Source organism: Fundulus heteroclitus, chromosome 5 (genome assembly GCF_011125445.2).
Source record: "Fundulus heteroclitus isolate FHET01 chromosome 5, MU-UCD_Fhet_4.1, whole genome shotgun sequence".
NCBI lineage: Eukaryota > Metazoa > Chordata > Actinopteri > Cyprinodontiformes > Fundulidae > Fundulus > Fundulus heteroclitus.
In genome coordinates this window covers 12,521,821-12,547,205 of record NC_046365.1, presented here as the reverse complement: position 1 = coordinate 12,547,205, position 25,385 = coordinate 12,521,821, and the positions used below count along the sequence as shown (strand labels likewise).

The 25,385-nt window shown below is 41.7% G+C and overlaps 1 protein-coding gene across 3 annotated transcripts in view; it reads left to right on the top strand.

The window, feature by feature from the left end:
* pax5 (paired box 5) overlaps positions 1 to 21,830 on the top strand; it is a gene marked incomplete at its 3' end in the record, with an annotated part of 60,397 nt that extends 38,567 nt beyond the window's left edge. For 2 of the 3 annotated variants that reach the window (XM_036136924.1, XM_036136925.1), the window contains 3 exon segments: positions 1,964 to 2,148; positions 15,333 to 15,465; positions 21,729 to 21,830. In XM_036136924.1, coding sequence (XP_035992817.1) covers positions 1,964 to 2,148; positions 15,333 to 15,465; positions 21,729 to 21,830 — 420 coding nt within the window. 3 annotated transcript variants of the gene reach the window in all.
* Positions 21,831 to 25,385: the final 3,555 nt, after the last annotated feature.

Sequence of the window (25,385 nt, the reverse complement as noted above, 5' to 3'; positions counted from 1 at the left end):
TGGAGTCTTCTCAGGTTTACCAACTGAAAAACAGCTCATTTAATCTTTTTTCCCCCATCCAACACTCAAATGTGGTAATGTTTGCTGGTCCATAAGTCAGGTTCGCCTCGGTTGTTGGAAGACTCTCCTGTAAGAAACAAAGAAAACATAATTGGTCTTTAGCAAGTCAAAATGGCTGCAGACTAATGGCTAATAGCTTATGACGGTGGTTGAGATGTCACCCAAATTCACATGAGTGTGATGGCAGCCAATCAAATACTTTAGCCAATACAGTGTCTGCATAGATGATAACTATCCCAAATGGTTGTCAGAAAAAAATCTATTGAAACAGAGTAGAACATAAAGTCTACACAAACTAATAGGCATTTCCATTGTGTCACACATAAGATATGAGTTTTTTGTAATGATTCAGTTCCCCCTAGCCATCAAAAACACATAACGTCCAAGAATTAAACAGATATTAAACAGATATCCACTGGTTAGACACATAATACAATACAATCATTTGTTTATGGGTACAGATCAGATGATGACTGGGTATGTAATTAAGGTAAGGTAAAAGGCAAAGGATAAATCTAACTGAGAACTAACAGGTATGTCCAGAAAAATTGAAAAAATGTACCTGACTGAGCCAAGTGATGATTTCTGTTTGAACACAGAAGTTGGGTTTTCAAGGTTCCAGTCTGGAAAAAACGACTGGGAGGTCTCTCCAAGGTGTAGATCTAAGTCAAAAGTAAGAAATGTCTCAACCATTCAACTTCAAAACTCAACATGGCTGTGTTTCACCTTAAAAGTACTGACAGTGACTAACATAAACTCTGTCTTTGCTCCTATTTCATTATCTATCTCAGTCATTCTGCGGTATGAACTATCTTGTCTCCGACCTCCAAACAAGTGCAGAAAATAACATCTTGTGGAGGTCAAAAAGCCAGAAATCACGTGGATTAGAATGATCCCAAACCAATACTGCACCAATGTCATATTTAGTTTGTTAGATAAATATATTTTCTTTTGATTTAGAGCCTTTTTAGAGATCATACCACCTTTTAACAAGAGCTCTTTGGCTTTCTTCCTGCTCTCTAAGTCTCATCCATTCCTCTGTGTCTTTGCCGTAGTTTTTTTTTATCCCTACATCTATCTCCTTTTTCTTTAAAACCAAAGCCTCGCAAAGATGAATCTGTATTTTCGGTCCAAATGAAAAAAAAATAAAAAAATAGAAATTTGAAGTCCCCTACCGCTTTTCAACCTGTCTGGCATATCACTACCTCAGACACACATACACGCTCTCTGACACACATCAAACACACTGTGACCCCCAGGACTAAAATAGGCTCTCAGGAGCAGTTTGAAGCAATGAATTGGCTCTATAGTAGGGGATTTTCAACCTCAGCCCCTTTTTCTCTTTATCTGTTTCTCTCGTTCTCTCCTTTCTAATCATTTGTGGGCTGCGACTCCTCAGAGTTCTTATAATTGTCTCGTTCAGTCCCTCAGCCGAGCAATAACTGCAGGATACAAGAGCTCACAGTCTAATACTGATACCGAAGCCATATATATTTGTGCGTACGTGTGTGTATGGGCGATACGACAAACGCGACGGAGGATTGTGTTTATATGAGAGGAGAGGGTGTACCTCGGAGAGATCAAGAAGGGGAGAGACGTGCGTGCTAGGTAATGGATTGCATTTATATGCGGTTTTCTCTGAGTCTTCACAATCTATATGAAGTGTTTCTACAGTGAATCAGTTCGCCGGACTTTCTTTAAGATCGCTAACTTTTCCCCCCTCCTAATCCATCTTAGAAATGTACACCATCAGCCCCTGGTTCCAGTTTGTCATCAACGTTTTCATTTTCCCACCTTTCTTGCACTTTTCGCTGTATCCCCTTAAGTTGTCACGCCCCCTTTTAAAGATTTTAGAGCTGCGACCTCTCTAACGTCCCTCCTGCTTCCTGTCCTCTCTGTGCAGTCTTACAGGAGTCGCCGCTGGCTAACGGGCATGGCCACAGTGGGCGGGACTTCCTCAGGAAACAGATGAGAGGGGAGCTATTCTCGCCGCAGCAGATCGAGGTATTGGACCGCCTCTTTGACAGACAGCCATCCTGTCCAATCCAAAACACCACTGAGCTCTATCTGAGCCCTGACTCTGGCAAGGTAAGGGCAAGGCATTGTGCAGGCTCTGGGGCTAAGGCCACATTCAGAGGGAAAAAGAAATGTAGGAAACAGGGGGATTGTCGAGTGTAAAGTCCCGAACTCAAACGATTTATAACGAATACAAAAAGTCCGGAAATTTTTTGTTTGGTCAATTATTTCTTTGTTGTAAAAATGGCAACACCATATAGCCTATTAGCCATAAACTGTATCCCATATGAAAAGCCTGTTTATTTCACCTTGAATTGTGCCTCATTGGGGAAGAAAAAATGCATTAGATGGTTGAGCAGCAGACCTGACAGTGTCCATAAAAAAAATAAACTTGACGAATCTTTTCTGCTGCAGCCAAACACCTTTTGGTGAAGGAAGTGTGACGGTGTGGAGCACTGGAAAAGGTCATCATTGGAGGCGACCTCAATGTAGAGAGACACTGAAATAAGAATGTCAATGTTCAGTGGTAAACTGAAATCTCTAGGCAAGGGGCTGAACCCCATCCTCCAAAACGTCGACACGCTTCTCCACAGAGTGCCGTATATTGGAGACCACTGCTAGATGTTGGTGAGGAGAGGATGAAATGGTCCGCCAGCCGTCCTAACCCTAACAGTAGTACAGTAGTACTACAGTACAATCCTACTTGTTAAATTAATAAATGGTCAATTATCCAAATCAATAAATATCACCAAACCAGAGTTAATAGAAGAACAGGATATTTGGCATTGGTAGAAAGGGTGTAAGACATTTTTATGGGTTTACCCACAAATGCATTTTTCTTGCAATTGTGGCACCATTTACTTGGAAACAAACAGGCTTTTCAATGGTGAAAGATTTATTGGCACGCAGCATTGTTACATAAAAGAAACAGTCAACCATAGATTTTCTTACTTTCTGTGATGATTTTAGTATTTTTGGTAACTATAACAACCAGCTTCCAGCCTTTACTCTAATAAATCACCAACTTTCTTGAAGCTGATTATTTTTCTTCTGACAAACTGCACTTGTGGCTCTTTAAGCAATTCTTGCTAATTGAGTGAGTGGGATTGAAGAAAGATGTGATAGTATTCTGCATTTTTCCTGCTGTTAACAAGGGGGCAAGAAGTTTGAGAATTATCGATGTCTGGCATCACACCAATAAGAAAAAAAAAATGTAATGCATTTATTGGAATTTTGTGTAATAGCACAGCACAAAGTAGTGAATCCTTGTGAAGGGGAAGGAAAAACATGTGCTTTTAAAGACCTATTTATAAACATAAATCTGACAAGTGTGGTTGGCCTTTTATTTCAGCCCTATTTGCATGTAGAGGTCCTCTACATTAAATTCAGTGCAACCAATTGCCTTAACAAAGATAAAAAACGGTAAACATGTGTGTAATTTTATCTTAGCATAAATCCAAGTGTCCTGTGAAGGCCTCAAAGGTATGTTAGAGGACATTTGTAAACAAAACAGCATCATGATGACCAAGAAACACAGCAAACTGGTTAGAGATAAAATTGTGGATATTTTTAAAGCAGGTTTAGGTAGTTAAACAACATCTCAAGCTTTAAACATCTTAATCTGTGATCACCGTTCAATCTGTGATCTGAAAACTGAAGTTACGTGGCACAACCGCAAACCTTCCCAGCCATGGCTGTCCCTCTGAACTGTTAACCAGAGAAGCAGCCAGGAGGCTCATGGTCACTCTGGAGGAGCTGCAGAGATTCGCAGCTCTGATGGGAGAATCCGTTGACAGGACAGCTATTGGAGGTCCACGCCACAAATCCAGTCTTTATGAAAGAGCTGCAAGAATAAAGATAAGAGAGAAATCCACAAGAGGTCCCATTTGTAATTTACTACAAGGCATGAAGAAGACAAACCAAACATTTAGAAGAAGGTGCTCTGGTTGGATGAGACCAAATTTGAACTCTTGCTGGGGGGGACTCCTCTTCATCAGGGATAGGGAAGCTTTTTGGATGGAGCTAAATACAAGCTAATCCTGCAAAAATATGACCCTAAATATATATAGTCAGACCTGCAATGAAGAGGTTTATATCAAAGCCTGTTATTGTGTTAGAATAGCATAGTCAGAGTCCAGACCTAAATTGAATTTGGAATCAGTGCAAATACTTGGAAAATGTTAACAGAAACTCTTCATTCAATCTGACTGAGCTATTCTGCAGGATTCCACTATAGAGCCACGAAGCTGGTAAAGCTATAATAAAAAAGACCCTCGGCTATAGCTGCAGCAAAAAGGGATTCAGCACAGCAAAACACTTTTCATCTCTTTATTTGGGAAAATAAATGTCTATAACTTTCCTTCCACTTCTCAATGATGCACCATTTTGTGTCCGTCGACATACCCAACCAAAATACATTGATGTTTGTAGTTATAACATGACAAAATGTGAATGCCTAGTGTGTGAATAGTCTCGCAAGGTACTGCTGGCATTAGAGATGTGCCATCTTGAATATCCGATGCTGTAACACCGAAGCATGCTGACTAATGCAGACCTACGGACGCGTCTGATAAACTATTTACGGTTCTTGCAAGCTAACAGAGGGAACTTTGCTCACAGCTGAAAAAGCCTGCCTGCTTCGCTTTGCCTTGCCATGCCATGCCAATGTTAGCCAAATTGCTGCACAGCAGAACTGCACAATCTCTGCATATCGCTTTAAGTTTGCCTAGCTTGGGAAAATGTGTCAATCAACTTTTGTTTTCTGTTTTTGCCCTGATGCGGATTCCTGCGGACTAATAGAGACTCTGCTGAGACGCAGTCGGGGTAGTTTATCGACATTCAGTTAATCTAAGCGCACCGCAGGGGTTAATGAGCATATCGACCCAGCTTTCGTTATGACCTCACTTCCTGCTGCTTCCAGGACAGTGATGGAGACGGGGCATCCGGCATGCTGATGCACACGGGGGGAACGAGCTGCATATGTGTGTGCATGCGAGAGACAATGGACGAGCAAGGGTGTGTCTGTGTGTCTTTATGCTGCATCTAAATTGACCTCTCGCCCTTTTCCGGCGGCGAATTAATGTAAATCTGAGCGGAATAGACAGGTGTAAATAGCGCTTTGCATAACAAAATGTCAGCGCACACGCATTTGTATTCCTTCTGGCCTTTTTCAGATGTCTTCTAATGTGCAGCTCTGCTCTCGGCATTAGGGAAATGTTTTGGCCAATGTCTAAAAATGACAATTTTCCTCTACAGATTTTTTTTTTTTTTTTTTTTTTTTTAAGAAGTCCTGCTTCAAGTGTATTTATAAAGTCATTGTCAAGGACACAAGGCTAGACAGACCCCAGAGAAGTTTTTAGTAAAAGTGACCACAAACAGGTTACAGCCTTAGACATCCAGGGCAGAGTTGAACTTTTTTTGCCCATTCACTTCCATTTGACCGACATGGGGAGGGTGGCGGGTCGGGGCAAGGGGTCGACAGGTATTGGCTGCGGCGGCTCTATAGACTGAGAACCGAGATCATAAATACCCGTGATTCCTGGGTCAGTGTCCTCTCTAAACCCGGTCAAGCCACCGAGGTCAGGATTTGGAATGAGTCCCTTTAAAATCCGGGTCACTCCGGGGTCAAACTGGCTTTAGGATGTGCATCACAAAGAAATCCAGGCACGCACATCTACTCCTCCCCATCCCCCCCTTCTTCCTGGAGGGTGATTGACAGTCACACCCTTAGCACTGACACAGTGACAGCTAGAGCTTAGCCTCTTTGGTATGTGAGCTAAGGTGTGTGTGTGTGTGTGTGTGTGTGTTGGGGGGGGGGGGGGTATTACGGTCAAGTAGGGTCAGGCTATGTTGAGACTGACAGCTTTAAATGCATTTGGCCCCCGGTGGTGACGTGCATTGGGGAGTCAGCAGATGTATATCTGAGGAAAAAAGAACAGGGATGCAAGTGAAGAAATTAAAGTGCATAATATTTTATTTCTACTACATCCAGGTTATAATTTCTGCTGTTCATTCAGTTTATCAAGATTTTTTATTTTTTTATTTTTTTGCTTATAGGAGGTCTACTTTCTGTGGTTTGTCGTCATCTAGAGTGAAAAAGTACGGCAAATGTCACTGGAACCGACATCCTCGGCTGCTCCACCCTGTTTATTTTCTTTACACTTTCCCCACTAACAATCCATTGTTTTATCTCATCTCCCTCTGCTGCTCTCGCACCCCTCTCCCTGTAGTCTATTAAGCTGCGCCGATAATTCACGGGGTGTGTGCTTGCGTGTGTGTGTGTGTCTGCAAGAGCGCCTGTCAGAGAGAGTTCATTTGAATTTCCCTTCAATCACTTCTTATTACCCAGCTGATAAATCAGGCGGGCTAACCGCGCCCGCACCCGTTTTAGCAACACCGGGTCCAAATGCACCACCTCTGCACCAACCAGCTTGGCTCGATATGTTTTCCACTCACAAAGCCCGAAAACCTATCAAAGGTAGAAAAAGGTTTACACCTCTAATCCACCCCGGGAGGCGGTCGCAGGGTCGAAAAAGCTGCGATGTGAAGGGATAAGCCAAGGCGGCAGGGACGAGTCTCACGTGATCTTCATCTTCGACTGTACGTCTAATCCGTGAAGTATGTTGTCTGATTCTGAGGGAGGGAACTAAATGTCGGGAATGTCCCACTGTAGGTTTTCATGTAATCGGAAGCATTTTTACCCATGGGAGAATATTCTTTAAAAAAAAAAAAGTATGACCCGGCATTACTAAGTTGACAGCAGGATTCCTAAATTTCAGTGTTAAAAGGTTTGCTGCTCACCCTCAGAGATCTCCTCTTAACTCAAACTTCCACTGGCTTACAAGCACGCTCTGCTCTTCCCTCCAACCATGTCTCTGTGCTTAGACGTAATACCCCTTGTGTAAATGTTCTCTCCTCCATGAGTCCACCCTTCTCCCTGGGCTCAAACTTCTTGCCTTCAAAGGTTAAAACCTGCTTATTTTTGTTCTCTTTTGAACTGAAGTGGTAACAGTACCAACAGAATGGCAGCAATGGCAGGGTGACATCCCTGCCTTCTTTGGGTTGTCTCTTTTAGAGCGTAGTTCCCCCTCAGATAATAGCTGGCATTTTGCGTTTCATCGTGATTTCTTTTACAGTGTTCTGTTGACAGAAAAAATTAGAATATGCACAGTTTTAGAGGAAAAGACAATTTTCACACCTGCCTACAAAGGGCACAAAGGTTATCTGCAACTCATTAATAACAATAGATATAGAATAGAAGTTCTCTCTCTCCTAATGAATAAATCAGCGATAGCATTACATATTATTCATTACTATATATATATATATATATATATATATATATATATATATATATATATATATATATATATATATATATAATACATTATATTAATTACAATTTTATTTAAGGAAGTTCTTCAAACACAGATGCAGGAGAAATAAATTTGAGATGAAAGCAAACTAAAAGGATTAGTCTCAACTAAATTCTTGGACGTATTCTTGTCCATTCAGTGTGCATAGAGTGGCCCAATCTGCACCATAAATTCGAGGTAACCAGGGGAGCAAAACACAGTATGTTGAATTGCAATCGTCATTGCAAAACTTATGTGTGCAGCGTCGAAATTGCACAAGAGTCCTTGGTCTCCTTATTTGCTAGGCTGCAGTATTTTAATTGCCAGGCTTTTTGTGGTTATCTTTCAAGTGGCATTTTGGCCACTTGAAAGATACAAGGCCACATTAAAAAAATTCAAGATCAAGACGGAAAGCTTAGAAAACGCCTGGGAGAGTGGTGGGGCGGGGTGTGACGAGAGAAAACAAACACTGAGTGAGGAAAATTTTGATTAATCAGGATTGATGTTGTCCCTTAAATATTTAACAATAATATATAAAAACCCTATGTTTTTCTAATAACACTGAAATCAGTCTCACCTAAAACACTTTGTGACAGAATCCTTGTGAAAGCCAGAAGATGAAGACAACATCTTAAAACAGATTTAATATAGCTGAGTGGATCTTTAAGTTTTGAACTTCTCGTGGCCAGAGAAGCCATGAAGGTTGGTTTCTAGGTGTGTGTATGTGTGTGTGTGGGGGGGGGGGGGCTCCATGACCACCCCTAACTTCCTTTGCTGGCCCCTCCTTTGGCGCCCCCTGGCCAGACAGTCCTATACGTATGCAGCATGTTCTAAAACAATTAATGTATGCGTTCAAAATCTGAGAGGACAAGCTTTGTTCAGCGGCAACATTTATTAATTAAATATTTTTGAAAATAGTAATAAAAATATAATATTGTCCTTCATAGTACCCGTTTTTTGAGAGTCCGTCAATCACTCTTGAACTGGCTCTCAATTGATACCAGGATCCCAAATTCAAGTTTAGAATTACAAAATTTGAAAAACAAATGAAACTAACATTTGCTTTGCCTAATAAGGAGATGTGCCAATCATCTCAAACTAGCTTATCTTTTGGGTATGAACGTACTTGAAAACATGATTTAAAAAAAAACTGTTAGGTAAATCCTAAAGTGTACAAAGAGGTTTTTTTTTATTTTAACCTAAATGTGAAGCTTTGCCATAGCAACATGGCCGAAAAACCTCCTGAAATCCTGTTGTGGATTTGGGTTTTGGTTTGCTCATTCAATATTATTAGTAGTCTGAATGTGGCCACCCTAAGCAGAACTTCATGGACACGGCCCTGCTCATGGATTGTTGTTAGAAGACTGACTACTTAGTGGCATAAGTTCATAGTGTTGGTTTACACCTGACGAGAACAGAAGTATCCCATTTTTCCCATCCGTCGTTGTTCTTCCAGCAGCAAATGTGACAATAGTTCTTGACTGAAAAACTGGTTGTAAATATATAAATCATATTGATGAATGAGAAAAGTAAGCCCGATGTTTTATTTTAAGCATTATACCTAAGCTAGCTCCCCTTAGAGCTAAGGTCTGTGTCGGTTATCTGTCTGAAAATGAATATCCTCCCCACTGCTGCCACGCTCAGTTTGAGTGCAGATAGATTCTTTCCCCCACAATCCCTGTCTCTGTTTGTGGGCTACTGAGGGAATTGTGTTTGTTTATAGCCAAGCCTTTTCCATCAGGGGTGCACAAGACGATGTGGCGAGGGAAAAGGGAGTCAGGAGGGAGAGTGGGGGGAGAGAGAAATCAGAACCTATTTGGAGAATGGAGAAAAAGAGAAATACTATTATGCAAATGGTTGAAGCCGGCATCTGTGTGTGTTCTGTAAGGGGCTGTGTGTGTGTTTCAGAGGGACGATTAGGGCTCATCTGTCAATGATGTGGATTTGGACTCTGAAGCCCTACCTCACCATATCTGAGGCCGTCTGCTCTGTAAAATAGAGATGGCAAGAACCTGACGGACAAATAAGAATACCGCTGATTTGTTAACAGAGTTAATGTGTTAGGAGGAGCCATATTTCCTAATAAGCTACTAGGATTTGCCTACTTTTAATGGATAATATACTTGCTTCTTTTGCGTAATGCAATAGAAAGACACCAGAAAAATGTTGAAAGAAAATCAAACTTGTCATGTGCCGTTAAAGTTGGGAAAGAAATCAAATGAATGCAGTTATATTTCTGGCCCATTTTAATTCATTCACTCGGACAACTATTAGCTCTATATACAGCGTATACTGTATATAATATGGCACCAAAATGACAATATGTGCTAATTGATATATGCTGATTAAACTGTCACATTACCGAACTAGAACCTAACTATGTAGTTTTAATGCCTGAACCCAATAATACACCAATATTATATTCAAGAATAAACAAATTCATGCTTGGTAATATCCTTTATCTTTTGTTGAGTGCTGTGGATCTCTATAAATAGTTTCCAAAATGGCAGACTGTTTTACACAATTATGGGGAACCCACAGGTCTGACCTACCAATCCCTCATTCAAAACATATATTCATCAGTCATTAAAGAAGGCCATTTATTCAAATAATCCATCACACCTTTGGTATCTACTTTGAATATAAATAGCAAAGGAAATACACACCACCTTTGTAAAAAAAAAACACTTCTGCATATAATACTTGTATCAGTTTGTAAGGATCCATAACTTCTATTTGGGTATAAAATATTACCATGTCATATAAAACATATTGTTTATCTTATCAGTCTAAAAGGGTGAAATTATTTTTGCTTTATCAGGGAGCTCACTAATTGGATAATTTAATGAAGCATAAGTGAGAATGTAATATAACAAAAATATACTTGTTATGAAAATCACAGGGTTGACATTTCAATCAGAAATATTAGATTTTTTGGAAATATTCGCTGACAGAAGCAAAAATGCATGTATTAGTTCCCATACTAACATATTTTATTGATTAATTGAGTAAAGAAACCAAACAAAGGGAAAACATTCAACTACTTAAAGAAAATGAACTTTCAAAGTAGCATTTGCCAGTTAATGAAATTGAAATGCAACCTTTTACACATAATTTGAAGCTCGATATTAAGGATTTAGTTCTAAGGATAGATTAGAAGAGAGTAGAAACGAAGAGGCTTGTTCACCACTAAACTGCCATAATACAGCTGATAAGGGGATTCCTTATTTGGTCTGAAATCACACTGTTGTGTCAGCTCCTTCTGGGAGATGAATTTGGGTTTCTGCATGGGCAGTTCACATACGCTGGACTCAGATGCTACAGATTCAGCAGCAGCTGTTGCATGGTCTGGAATGACCGACTAACCAGCTCCTTATCCTCTGGAGCGGGTTATGGAATATCTCAGCCACAACTGCATCTTAAATTTATCTAAATTAGTACATTTTATTGGGTCAAATGTCTTTGATGATGTTGAGTGTTTCTTAGTCTGCTCAACTTGAGGCATTTAAGGCCAAAGAAAATCCAATATATTTGCATTTCTGTTTAAGTTTCCAGGGAAAGATATTTACAAATCTCTAGAAAACAACTGAATTAGTCGTCTAATTATATGTCTGGACACCAAAAATGCGTTCAAAGTATGTTATCCTTGTTAAAAAAAAATAACAAAAGCATGCATTTGTCATTATTTCAAAAGGTTATTGAGTTCTAAAAGAACAAAAGAACAAGATCATTAAACTTTATACTTAATACTTTGATATGTAATAATATGCATTCAAGGAAAAACTTTTGTTTGATAGCTAAAGGGTAATAAACATTACATGTTCAACATTTTCAGAAATATTATATGAGCTATACAAGATTACTCATCAGATTTAAAGCCATAATGAAGGCCTTCCACAAAAGTTTTGGTCAGACATCAGACATCTGGAAAAGGTCAGATTTCTGAGGTTCACAGTTTCTACATGTAGCATACACAATTTGGCCTCCTTAATGTAACTTTAGTGTTACAGAAACTTGTTACTGATAACTTAATTTCATCTACATCATGCTACACTATGCAAAGGCTCTGTCTGGACCAACGAAGATGAACTTATCCAAGCAGAAAACCTGAAGCAATAGCAGGATATTTAGCATTTCCTTATAATAATTCGGCTAATAAACAGTTGACCACCTGGGGGGGCTCACATAGCCGTGAAAAAAAAAAAGAAAAAAAAATATATATATATATGAAACAGAGAATTTACAACAAAAATAGCATCCATGCCACCCTGACACATGGAAATACTTTTTATACCGTTTGACTGATTACACATCCAAAGTATGGTGCAACAAAAGCTATGTATATCTCATAGAGGTGATCAGATTTTATGTTCCACAAAATGTGCTTAATTTTCTCAGGTTTAGAGCAAAGTAAAATGTGCATAAAGATGTGTTTTACGTTTTACACCCTGGTTCCCTTCTGTTCAACACACAATTCCAACTACTTAAAGTTTGACAGCATAGAACGAACTAGAATAAAGAGAGACTCTTAAATGTACATTTCCCCCATAAGACTTTACATCTCTAATTACCTGTAATTGTTTGTACCCGGTCCAAATTTTACTGACATCTTCTCCTCCATCCTGCCTGGTTGTGCAACTCCTCCCCACCAGCATTACCAACCCCCCGGTTCAGCCCCCTCCTTGGCCCCCGCAGCTGCGTCCCTTTTCCTTTGATGAGAGCTGATGGCGCTGTATGAGCGGTGGAATTGACAACATTTACGGGTGCGAATGAGAATAATCCATCTTGCTTAGCGGGCCTGTCACCCCACTGGCCAAACTTCATCATGACCAATTACCACAGCAGACCCTTTCTTCTCGGCTGCTGCTGCTGCCTGGCTCTACACACGGATACATGGACACATTAGACGCTATTATAATAAGACAGAGTGGCCGAGATTTGGTTGTGGTGTTGGTGCGTGGGGGGTACACAGGGATGGCATGTTGATGGGTTTAGGAAAAAAGAACTGCAGGATCTCTATCTGAAAGGAGACCAAAATGGGGGCTTAAAAATGTGTCGAAAGTCTAAAAAGATCCAGAACGAGAGGAGTGTGCGGGGTAAGCTCTTATTTGGCAGGTCACAGTCCAGTGGTTGTGTTGTGTGTTGACAAGCACAGGGGTGTTTAAGAGGTCAGTGAGCACAAACAAACGCCTACACTTACACAGATGCAGACGAATTAAGAGGGTCAGTGCGAAACTCTCACCTCATCACCTTAAAGGGAATTGTGATTGGTACAGCAGCCCCCCCCCCCCACCACACACACACACACACACACACACACAAACAGCAGCAAGTTACAAAGCAGCACAGCCATCAACGTTCACCAGCTTCCAAACGTTACTCATCCGACATGTTCAAATGATAACTCCCACAATCAAAGACACACAACAGGTGTCCTAAAGAAAATGCAGAGATTGCAAAATAAGGCAAAATGCAAAAATGACCATACGCATATTTTTTCACAATTTGCGTAGTCGATAAATCAGGACCCCTGTCTTCTTTCTCTCTCGTGTGAAAATGGATATTTCATTAACAAAAGAGATTCAAGAGTGTCAAATGTTCACTCTCACACCTAGACCCACTGAGAGACAGGTCATCGCCTTGCCATGAGTGTTCCTTCCCAGACCGTCTTTGGTGTTTAATCTATATATTCCTGGCCATCAGCGTCGATATCATCTCTCTGAATTACCAGAACCACCCTGACACACACTCACACGCAATGACAGATCATTCAGAGAGACGAGGATGGATAGGTCACGGCTTAAAGCCGAGGTCAAACACAGGTGAGTGGGCAGCTTTCATTTTTCAGCCGCAGTCTGGCCTGTGGGAGGAGTTGGTGTGCTGGCTGCTACAAAGTTTCCATCTTTTTGATAATAAGGTTGAAATGATCAGTCCCTGAGAATCCCCCCCCCCCCCCCATTAAGAATCTGACAGAATAATTTTGCCTTAAGTTTGTATTTGTTCCAGTTTACAATGAAATATATAGCTACATGTGTGGCTCAAACCGCAAACTTCTATGCATTCTATTTGCATATTATGTGATATGCCAACATATGTGGTGCGAAATGGTGAAGTGGTGGAAAATTGTACATGGTTTCAAAATCCCATTAAAATAAAATCTTTACAGTATGGTAATCTGATCCATTCAATAATCAGTCGCTTTCAGAAGTTACCCAAATGGTGAATAAAGTCTACTTGTGCCAAAGGAGCAGCAGAGAGGCACAGATCAGGCAGGAGAATGTTTTGACAAGTTAACTCCACAAATTTGGTCTTTAAGGAGGAGTGGCGATGAGAAAGCATTAAGAAGTCCACTTTTCAGTTTTCCTCAAGCCATGCAGAGGACACAGCGAATATAGAAAGTTGTATGGCCTAATTAGACAAAACTGGAACTTCTTGCCCTATATGCATGTCAGCTATGTCTAGTGGACATAACAGTGGCAGTATCACACTTTAGGTACGCTTGGGGTTCGAGTTACAGGCCAATTTTGTTTAGAAAACGTATAGGAGGTTGTAAAAAACTGAGACTATGGTGGGTGTTTACTTTCCAGCAGGACAATGACTCTATCCATACCGCCAGAACTTCGAAGAAATGGTTTACATGAGGGGTCACCAACCTTTTTGAAACAGAGAGCTAACTCTGACTACTTCAGAGTCAGAGTTAGCTTCAACTTTATGTAAAATAAACATATTTTTCCTGCTTTGTAATAGATACTGTTGTTTTTAAAATCTATGAAAATGCAATTGGGAATAAACAGGAAGAGGAACATAATAAAATAAAGTTTTGGATGCAGCTCACTGGCGGGTTGTGCAGTTTTTAGAACAGGCTCGTGGATGTCACATGTGGTTCTCGGGGGGCTACTTGGTGCCATCAACATGGTGCATATATCAAAGCATATTCATGTGTTTGAATGGCCTAGTCAAAGTCAAACTTAGATCCACTTGAGACTCTGTAATAAGAACTGAAACTTGAATACAGATGCACTTTGATCTGTAAAAAAGTCTTGAAGATCACTGTTTCCTTTAACTTTACAATCACGACACTACTTTTTCTTGTTCTGTCATGTAAAAGGAATTTTAGAAAATGCATTGAAGTTTTTAGTTGAAACAGGACAAAATGTGAAAAAGCTCAAAAGGCATGAATGCAGATTTTTGAACATAGTAGCGGTATTAATTTTCCACTACATCATTCTAACCTGTTTCTGAAAATAACCAACAGTTTTGTGCTGGAAATATTTCCACAGCAACTAGACATCAAGCGCATATTGTTTTATCACCTCAACCTCTGTCTGTTCTGTAGCGTTTTTTATAGCGTTCAGGGCAGCATGTGTGTGTGTGTGTGTTTGTGTGTGTGTGTACAATGAGATAATCACCATTCTTATGTTGGTATCTGGGGAGACAAGAGGCTTTTGTCTTATAGCCACGGTCTGTGTATGTGTGCAAATATATGTTTGTTGTGTATGTACCGTGTGAGCGCCCGGATGAGAGGGATGAAGAGAAAGTGCGAGCTGATCCTGCGGTCATAGACTGTTGGACTTGGTTGTACAGTAAATCCCTGCCTTTGTAAACAGATCAATAAACTCTCAGCTGTAGGTGTGTTTCTGTACGTGTGTGTGAGTGTGTGTGTGTGTGTGTGTGTGTGTGTGTGTGTGTGTGTGCTCATAGGAAAAGCTGCTTTGCTCTTTGCTGTGAGGAAAGGCGTAACATGCAGGACATACTGTGGACATAATAAACAGATTGCTCACAGCCGTACTCCGCACAGGGCACAATTGTGCTTTGATATTATTTCCGACACAGGGAATCGTGATTTGGATTTGCTTTCTAATAAATCTATTTTTCCTTTTTTCCTCTTGTGTTTTTCTCCAGACATCAGACTACTCTGCTATGGCCTCTCTAGCTGGCGGGCTGGACGAGATGAAGAACAGTTTGGCCAATCCGGGCACAGGGACGGAGTTAGGATCCAACGTGTCGGGCCCACAGTCTTACCCACTAGTTCCAGGTAAAAACAGAACAAAAAATATTTGAAACGCTTTCGATGTTTGGTACCCAGCCAGTGTCTCTGGATCTGCTTTGTTTATTTCATCTGAAGCGTGGATTACACCATTAATAACTGCACACATAAAGAAGGTAAAGTTTGATATTTGAAGAATCACAATAGAAAATCTAACAGTTTCTGACAGATTGTGGAGGAAAAGTCCCATCTAACACTAATCCGTTAATGGCTATTTGTTGCTAAATATCAAGTCAAACAGTTCTTCTTAGAAGCTAGGCTGGAACATGAGCTGTTTTTTTTTAACAGATTGGGTTAGGGTGACAGTCATACAGCCAAGGAGCTCCAACGAGAATTGACTAACTACCAAGAGCTGAAGTGAAGAGATGTTAAGGATGTGAGATCTTTTCCACATCAAATCAAACATCCACAAAGCTTTGTTCTGCATTTTCTTGATAGTTGATACGTGAAACCATTTAACTGAATCTAATCAGTTTAGAATCCTGGCATAAAGAATATTTAGTTATTAGCTTTAGGAGAGTATATATATATATATATATATATATATATATATATATATATATATATATATATATATATATATATATATATATATATATATATATATACATATTCTCCTAAAGCTAATAACTAAATATTCTTTAGAGAGAGAGGGAGAGAGAGAGAGAGAGAGAGAGAGAGAGAAAACATGTAATGAAAACAGAAAAACAGAAATTATAAAAACTGAAAATTTGCACGTGCATTTGGATCCAACCCTTTTGCTATGAAGCCCCTAAAAGTTTCTGGTCCAACCCAGTACCTTCAAAGGCTGCATGATCAGTCAATTGAGGTCCACCTGTGTGCAATCTGAGGTCATGTGATCTTTCAGTATAAACACACCTTTCCTGAAAGGCCCCAGAGGCTGCAGCACCACTTAGCAAGAGGCGTCACACCATGAAGACCATTGAGCTCTCAAAACAAGTCTGGATGATTGATGGATTGGGTTTTGAGTGAGCTTCTATAGGGTACCTTTGGACAGTCAGTATCCTTCCTGCAGCATGCAACAAGCAGTTGTGTGAGGCAACTTTTTAGAGCCCCTTTCTGTCATCTAGAAATAAGCAAATTTAAACATTCTCACCATTTTGCAATAGGGCTGCCTTGAGTAGGTTTAGACCTTTTGTTGTTTTCGAATCTGAACATTTCCTTGTTTTACATAACTCTCTAGCATATCCTTCCAGTCTCACCAGCTTATCCTAAAAGTGATAACTTCTAGAACGCAAAAATGTGTAATTACAAAAGTTAAGACAAAAAGGCCTGTTGCTTAGGGAGGTGAGCAAAAAAATTGTGTCTGAAAAGTTAACAGTGGGAGGACTTGTCAACAGTGAATACAGCAACATGAACTGATTGAGAAAGAAAAAACAATTTCATAAAAATGTGTAAGAATTAATTTAAAGGCAAATTGCTGGGAACCTTTTAAGTCCGAGTTATTTTAGTTAGCTGATAATTGCTCATTAAAGGAGCATAGCATTAGTTCCAGGATTCTTTCAGAAGTCTGCCCCTTCTGGCGACAAGTTGAAATGACACCAGTGTTGTGCACATGCATGAATGAAGAAGAAACACATCTGCTGCTGCGACTGCACAGGTCTTTTGTTTAGAGGTGTGATGTCGTCTGAGGTAACAAAGCTATAAATATTGAAGTTAGCCCATGTTCTCTTGCTAACGCATCGATTACGGCGGAGACTAAACAAAATGAACACTCTGACCCCTTTCCACTGCATGTCAAATACTGAATAAACAGCTTGTTCTAAACGAAGATGCCACTAAATCCACCTCTGGCCGCATCGTCCTCTATTCTATGCCCTACACAAAAAAAAATTACCTTAAAATATCCGTACGGACAGGATTGCAACAAACAAAAATACAGTGGAGCTAATGCCTGTCTTCTTAGCAGTAGTTTAAACTGCATAATCATAGTGCTCAGAGCACTGCTTAAAGAGCTCAGTGCTTTGAATGTCAATTAAGTGGAGGAAAGGGATTTAAGGAAAGGTGGAAGTAAGGAGGAAAAGTGAGCACCTCGCTCCCTGCTCTTTCTCCATTTAGGGGCACAGAGAGAGGCGCGATTAATTAAGAGCAGACCTGGGAGCACTTGGACAAGCCTTTAACATTCCCATCTGTAATGAAGGGAATCATTGATATGGGAATTTGGGATATCTGGGAATAGGTTCTCTTTTTGCTCTCCCTCTCTCTCTCGCTCTCAAACCACAGAGGGATTTTACCTGCACTCACCAGAGAAGGGAAAGAGACAGAGTGTGGGAAAAAAAAAAGAGAGAGAGATGAAAATTTCCATTTTTGCTTATACATGCAAACACACACGTTCATATTCACAAGCGCACACACACACACCTCCTGAATATTATGCATGCATTTCCTCGGCTGTCTATCCCCTCAGAACAGAGCTCCCTCTAGGGGTTCAGACGTCTGTGCGTTTGATGCAGTGTTTTTTTTTTTTTTTTTAGCATCCTTGAAGTGTTGATACTCCGGACACATGCTGTAGAACAACATCTACATGCTCGGCCCTTCTTCACAAGCGACGCGCGGCACTTTTCTTTACCCTGAAAGTCCGCCGCCGTGCTGGAGCTCGAACATGCGAAAGGACAGATTGCATACCGTCGATCCCTCTGGGTTTTGACATGGGTTGCTCTGATGGCTCTCTGATGTGGTGAAAGAGACAGTCCGACCAGTAGGACAAAAAAAAACGCCTGCTCATCCGCAGCTGCGAGCGAGCGCGGAAGAGACTTGTACTTGTTTGTTGACCTCTAAAGCAAAGCTGTGGAGAACAGATACATCAATACAGCTGCCATACATATGCACAGATACAGTGCATGAGAAGACACACACACACACACACACACACACACAGAAACACACATCTCTGAGGATCTGGCCCTGTCTGCCCCCTCTAACTTGGCTGTAGAGAGTCCATCTCTCCCCGCTTCTACCCTCTTCTCCCTCTCCTCCGTGCCCTGTGCACTGACCCTGAGCGGATGAGCAGCCCGTCTGCGCTAATGCCTCGCTGTCGCGTCAAACACCAAGAAAAACTTTACTACACGAGACAGGAGAGAGGAGGCGGAGAGGGACAGAGGGAAGCAGGGGTAGGGAGAAAATAAGAGCGAGGGAGGGGAAAAAAATCACGTTCGCAGGAGGAGCTGAGGAGGCAAACTTAAGTGGACAGACATTTTGTAGAGAGAATTGGATCATCTCTATCCAATGATGAGTTTTCAACCATGAGAAAATTCATCATACATCATAAACTGTGGTTTGAGAAACTAACAAAACCTGTCCTTAGCCATTAGCTCATTGTTTTTGCACTCCTTACAGCTCCAAGTAAAATGCACGTTCAATTGGAATAAACTGACCTCAACTAAACTGAGTTAGATGGCCATGAACAAAAAGAACAGCAATGTGAGATTAAGGATGAGGGAAAAATGAGTCGAGGTATTAGAGAGGATGCAGGATGAAAATGGCAGATTGGGATGAGAAGGGCCATAAAGAGGATGAGTAGGATGCTAATGTGTAAGTAAGAAGTGTAATTTTTTTCTTGCAGCGATTTTTATAGTCCAAGTTCTAGGATGCTGAAGCTATAAGTAGATAATTCAAAATGTTTGATTGTTCGTTACACATCCCTCAGCAAACTACAAAAATTGCCGAACAGGGTGGAGTGCCTCATTTGCATTTAAAGCTAGGGTCCCTTTTTGAATAACTGCGCATGCGCAAGACCGTCTTACCTGCTCTTCTGCCCTTCAGCGGGATCGCGTGTTAAAAATCTCCCAAATCCACTCTGGTCTTATTTCTTTTGACTGAGGTCTTCCTCTTCTTCTCATAAACATGTAAGCGGTTCGCTTCTTGTGACTCTTAGCCATGTTCAAAGTTTACGGTGACAGCAGGGGAGCTACAATGAACGGCTAACCGCTAAGCTACTGAAACTGCTAACCTAGCCGCTAAGCTAACCAGATACATAAACACTGGCAGTGCGCATGCACAGCCATCAAGTGGACACTAGGAAAGAACAGGCACGGACACTGGCGTTACATGAGCGCGTGACAATGATTGGCATGTGGGAAAACCAATACGTAAGGCAATACCCCCAGAACTTGAGGAACAGAGGGGGGTGGGAGCAGGACCAAAACGCTGACCAATCTCTGCCCTTTGGACCGAACGGCAGAGATTGGTCAGAGTTTTTACAGGCCCGAAGCTCACACAGAGAATGATTTTATTAGCCTTTTTTTGTGAATACATAAAGTATTAACTACTTTCGGAATGGAAATACGATTTTACCCAGTATAACAAAAAGTGTTTCTGAACAGGATTACCAACTATAGCTTTTAAAGAAACAGCACCAAAATAAGTTGCTCTCAGACGCACCTTAGAACAGGAGCAAAAGAGGGGCTGTGGGGAGACAATAATGAGGAATTCAGACCAAAGCTTTGCAGTTCCACTTTATATAGACCACAACTGAATGATTTAAATGTGAATGGGAACAACGTAAAAGCATGATATGTCCCCTTTAACATGTAGCATTACAGGCATTTTACATGTAAGGTAGGTAGCTTGTTTTTTTCTGTTAGTGAAACACATAATTATGATGCTAGCTATGGTTGGACCTTTAGGTAACTTATGCCTTGCAACATTATTCTTACACCATGAATTGTTTTCATGTTGTAGACATAGACATGTAATGAAAGGGAAACGATCTATGGGCTTTCTATATCTTTTACAAATAAAACCCAAGTGTGGCAAACATTTGTATTCAGCCCTCCTGAGTCGATACTTTGCAGAATCCCCTCTTGCTGCTCCTAAGCTTCAGGTCTTTTGGAGTTTGTTTCTACGAGCTTTGCTCCTCTGGATGCTAAAGTGTTTGCCAATTCTTCTTTGCAAAACAGGTCAATATCAGTCGGATTAGACGCATAACATCTGTGAACATCAATTATAAGGCTTGCCACAGACTTAAGTCTTGAATTTGACTGTGCTATTCTAACACATCAATAGGCTTTTAATCTACACCACCCCATTGCAGCTCTGGCAGCGTGTTCGGGGTTGTTGATCTGCTGAAAGGTAAAGCTGGGTACTGGTCTGTTGCAGCATCTAAAGGCCCAGTATCTCCAAAAGTACATTGAAGATTGAGGTTGTGCATACTGTGGAGCTGATGTCTTCCTTTAAATCATCCATTGTGGCAATTATCTTTAATACCATTCACTCCTCGGTTAAACATTTGCAGCCTCTTCCCCTGATCTCTTGCTTGTCTCCTCCTCTTGCTTCCCCCTCAGTTAGTGCTGGTTAAGTGGAGGCGAAATGGATAGGATTGATGGTGTTAGCATGTGAGCTGTTTGTGATGATGATAAATGTGTATGTGTAGCCAGCAGGAGGAGGGTGCTGGTCTGTGTGTGTGTGTGTGAGTGATGATGATGAATGGAGGGTGCCGTCTTCTCGCACTCCCGATGTCTACGGCGCGCAAACATAGAGAAATGATTTGGGCCGACACACTGTCATGTAGTCTAATGCAGTTATATATCCCATCCACCTACTGACGGAAAGGAGGAGGTGGTGGAGGAAACAATAGAATCGAGAGTCACTAAATGAATAGACTTCAGTGGATGGGAAACAAGGAAGGTGGAAGCAAATGGAAGAGACACATCTTGAATGAGCTGTTGAAAGAGAAGCAAGCTAATGCTTCCGCTCTACATACACTTCCAGTCAAAAGCCTGGACTCAGCTTCTCATTCAACGGTTTGTCTTTGTATTTACTACTACCTCTGGGAACTCCTTCAAGACGGTTGGAAAACCATTTCAGGTGACTAACCTCTTAAAGCCCATCGAGAGAAGGCCGAGAGTGACCAAAGCAGTAGTCAAAACACGGGCAGGTATTGAGAGAATGCTGAGATAGACATTTTGACTTACTTCACAATTTTGTGTTTGCTACATAATTCTACGTGCATTTCAGCCATAGTTTCGATGTCTTCATTATGTACGTATCTGCGATGTAAAAGGCCATAAAAATAAGGAAAAACTATTGAATGACAAAAGTGAGTCTAAACTTTTGACTGGTAGAGTACATTTTAGGATCCTTAGCGTCTCAAATGTATGAAAACTTAAAACACACACACACACACACACATATATATATATATATCATCTGCTAAAGAGATAAACATGATGATGATTGGGATGGCACTGAGAGTAAGATATTAATAAGAGGAAATGTTTGTGTCTTAACAGGTCGAGACCTGGCCAGCACAACTCTGCCAGGCTACCCTCCTCATGTCCCCCCAACCGGACAGGGCAGCTACTCTACTCCCTCTCTCACCGGCATGGTACCAGGTGGGTGTGCATACTGACATTAAATAAGTGACCTCTTCTGCAATTAAAAAAAAAAAAGGTTTAACTTGTTTTGCATAGAGTAAATAAATTCACCCCAAAGGTTAGTACAAAAAAGGACACTTGGGTTAACATTAGGTTGCAGGAAGAAAAATGTCCATTTATCAGCAGATGAAAACCGATCCCCTGCAGAACCAGATTAAAGGAGAAAGACCATCAGTATCTACAGGTCAGAGGTGAGGAACAGGATAAGAGAATGCAACAGGAGGACACAGAGTAAGAAACAAAATACAGAACCAGTTTTCCCGTGATTGGGCCAGAGACTAGAGACCCACATTTGGGAAAACCCAAAACTTGCTAAATGTAAACCTTAAAGTGTAATTGACACCAGAATCAGCTCTTTGTTTTGCAGAACATATCCTAAGGGTACAACTTTAATGTTACTGTGCAATTTTGAAGATTTTCATGTGAACTTGTGAAGTTCTGCTGTAGTTGTCTAAAAACTGTCTTAGAGCCGCCCTTATAGGGTTGAATGGTGGCCATTGCAGTTGAATTTGGTTCAAGCAATAGATTTTCTCACTGGTATATTATTTTGTCATCATAGTCCTGTGTTCAGTTGTAAAAGCATCTCAGTCACAGACCCTCGTGGCGACTCAGATCGGGAGCAGCGTTGCCAAATCCGTTAATTCTAAGCGACTTTGGGCTTGCTTTTCTCCAAAACTGCTTCACAATTTTGCGCATCGTGGCTTTTTCTTCCTGGTTGACACACCTACGCATCAAGTGATCTTGTCGCGAGCTGGCTAAAATATCTGTCAGCAGCAACAGAGTAAGTTTCTGGTTGGAATGTGAACCCAGTACCTTTGCACAGAAAGAGACTGCTAATAACTGAGCCACCACACAGGCCAACTCAAGTCATGTCTTCTAAAAGTGCTTCAGAGAAAAAGTAGTACAACATCCCCCAATTAGCAATGGATTTATGCTCAAGTGCCTGATTAAAAACAACTCCATATTCTCATCTGGCGTGGTGAATTTTAACATGGGACCTTATGACAAGGGGATATCCAACGTAATCAAATCGGTGTGCTGTCTGGGGGCCGGGTGAATTTTCCGGATACTGTTTTTTGAGCAGTAGGGCACTTCCATGCCTCAGCTGAGTAATCCTCTAAAAATGGACGAGTTTATTTCCTGGGTTGGTCTGCATCGTTGCCTTCCTGGTGCAGTACAGTTGCGACGAAAGCAGGAGCTGTCGAGTCCACAGCCGAACCAAAACAAACATGGCGACACAGAAGGACGCACCAGTAGCTGCTGCGATCACATCTGTTTTGTCAGAATCCACCATTTCTTCTTTTAGAGCAGAACAGCAAGAAGTGCCTTGACCTTGTTATGGTTTCTCATGGCGCCTGCTGCTTACAACCATTTCATTAGATTACCATGATTGGCTAAAACCAACCTATGGTAGGCGGGCATAAGGTGTCACTACGCCCAATCAGCTCGGAAAGTTTTGCTGAATGTCCCTCCTTTCCCCAAATGGATTCGGTGGGAGGAGTCCCAGATTGATAATGTGCAGAACGGAGAGTGCTACACATTATCTATCTGTCTGGCCTGGTTACTCTGGTCTGCCTGAAAGCATGAGTCTCTGTTCACTTGCAAGTGAACCCTGCTGGGGTTTTCTTCGAGTGGGAACTCTCTAGCACCCTGGGACAGCTCAGGGAAATATTGTGATCTGAAAACCTTTAAACCCATGCTGCTGTGTATCCAGAGCAGCATGTCATAGTGTCTTGCTCTCAGCTGTCTTTTTCTGTACAGTTGCACTAATCTCATTTCTTTTGGAGGACGATGTTGGATAGTTTGCTGCCTTTGCATGCTGCTCATACTGGCAGGCTTTGTCTGATATTGCACTATAAAAAAAACGGTTGTTGTGACCGCACAACGTTGTCCAACTGGCTTGGTTCACTTTGAAAGGTGCATTTTGGAAGTGAACCTAACTAGACAAAGGCGCAACACTTTTCTGCATTCCCTGCCCAGTCGGACTGAGTCTGCCATACTATCCTGGAGTGAAAATCTGTCTTTGAGGGACCTGCTGCTCTCCTTTCACAAAAATTAGTTTCTGCTCTAGAGGAAGTACTCAGGATGTACTCTACAAGCATTCTGCTGTACCAAGACGTGATGCTTTACGTGCCAGCGGACATGATGTTTTGACTGATGGTTGTATTGCGTGCACCTAGTAAGCGTTAACTGCGCGACAGAAGCCAGCTCAGACATTGCACCTTACTTCCTTAAAAGTAAGTCTTTTATCTTGCAGCTAACCGTGATACCAGTAGATTCATACGATGAGTTCATGTGATGTATGCGTCATGCAGGTCGTTTGTGTGTTCGGGGAGCATGCGTGGTATTGCCGCTTCCTCTTCCTTTTCTGTCTACCGCGTGGCTGACAGTTGTCCTGGAGGGTCGCACTTGTGTTCGAATGCCTGCGTAAGCTGTGTGTTAGAGGCTGTGTGTGTGTGTGTGTGTGTGTGTGTTTCTCTGTGTATCATTAGAAAGCAGCCACAGTAGCACAGCTGTCCCTCCTCAACATTAGTAATTTGTTTTTAATGAGAATCACCAGTGACCCACGACTAATTCATTCATTCCCTACCGCTCCGCCTTCCACGCCGCTTTTGTGCTTCAATCCTCCTTCTTTCTTTTTTTTTTTTAAACGCTCACACCAGCAGAGGCGGTCATGTTAAATATGCTGCTGTGGAAATATGCAGAAACAAAGTCCATAAAAACAAAAAAAAACAACCTTGTTTGCACATGCTTGTCTTTCTGTATTCCCAGTCATTCATGCACACACACACACACACACACACACACTCACACACAAATCCGCGGGTTGATGTACCCACTGAGTCTCAGTGGACGTGTAGGAACAGCACGTCTAAAGATTGGTAACCCTGTCGCCCCGTCCCACTGCGCCGTCCTCGGCTTTGACAGGATATTTGAGTGTGTGTTTGGGCCGGCGCGCGCCGTTGTTTGTGTGTTTGTTTTTGACAGTGTCTGTGTGTGTGCGACCTTGACACCGAGCTACACCAGGGAGACCCCTGAGCCTTCCTCCCTACTCCTCTCAGCCCTCCGTCTCGCGTCTGCTAAACAACCTGACACATCGCCGTCACCGCGGCGGTGACAAGGGAGTGGATGTTCGCGGCCCGGGGGTGCCGTGGAGACCGCATCCTGAGACCCCCACCTGACAGACGCCGCTGAATGTACACTCAACAAAAAGGAAAACATACAGGCAAAGTCGCCCGCTGAAGTTGTTCTTCGGCGATTCTTCAACGCTGACTCCCCGAAGCCGACTGGAAGCGCTGAAAGAGATAATCTAGAAACTTTGACTCGCCAGCTTTGCTTTATCTCGGCACTCCTCAGCCAAATTATCCTCCTTTTTGTTCGCTCTGTCTAATATCATACCTTCATTAAGCAAGCAACTCTCTTCTGCTGTTCCCCCTTCCCGCTCCGTCTCTCTGTCTCCTTCTCTCTGCAGCAGGGGGGCTGACACTCGGAGGGGGTGTAGGAGAGCACTGA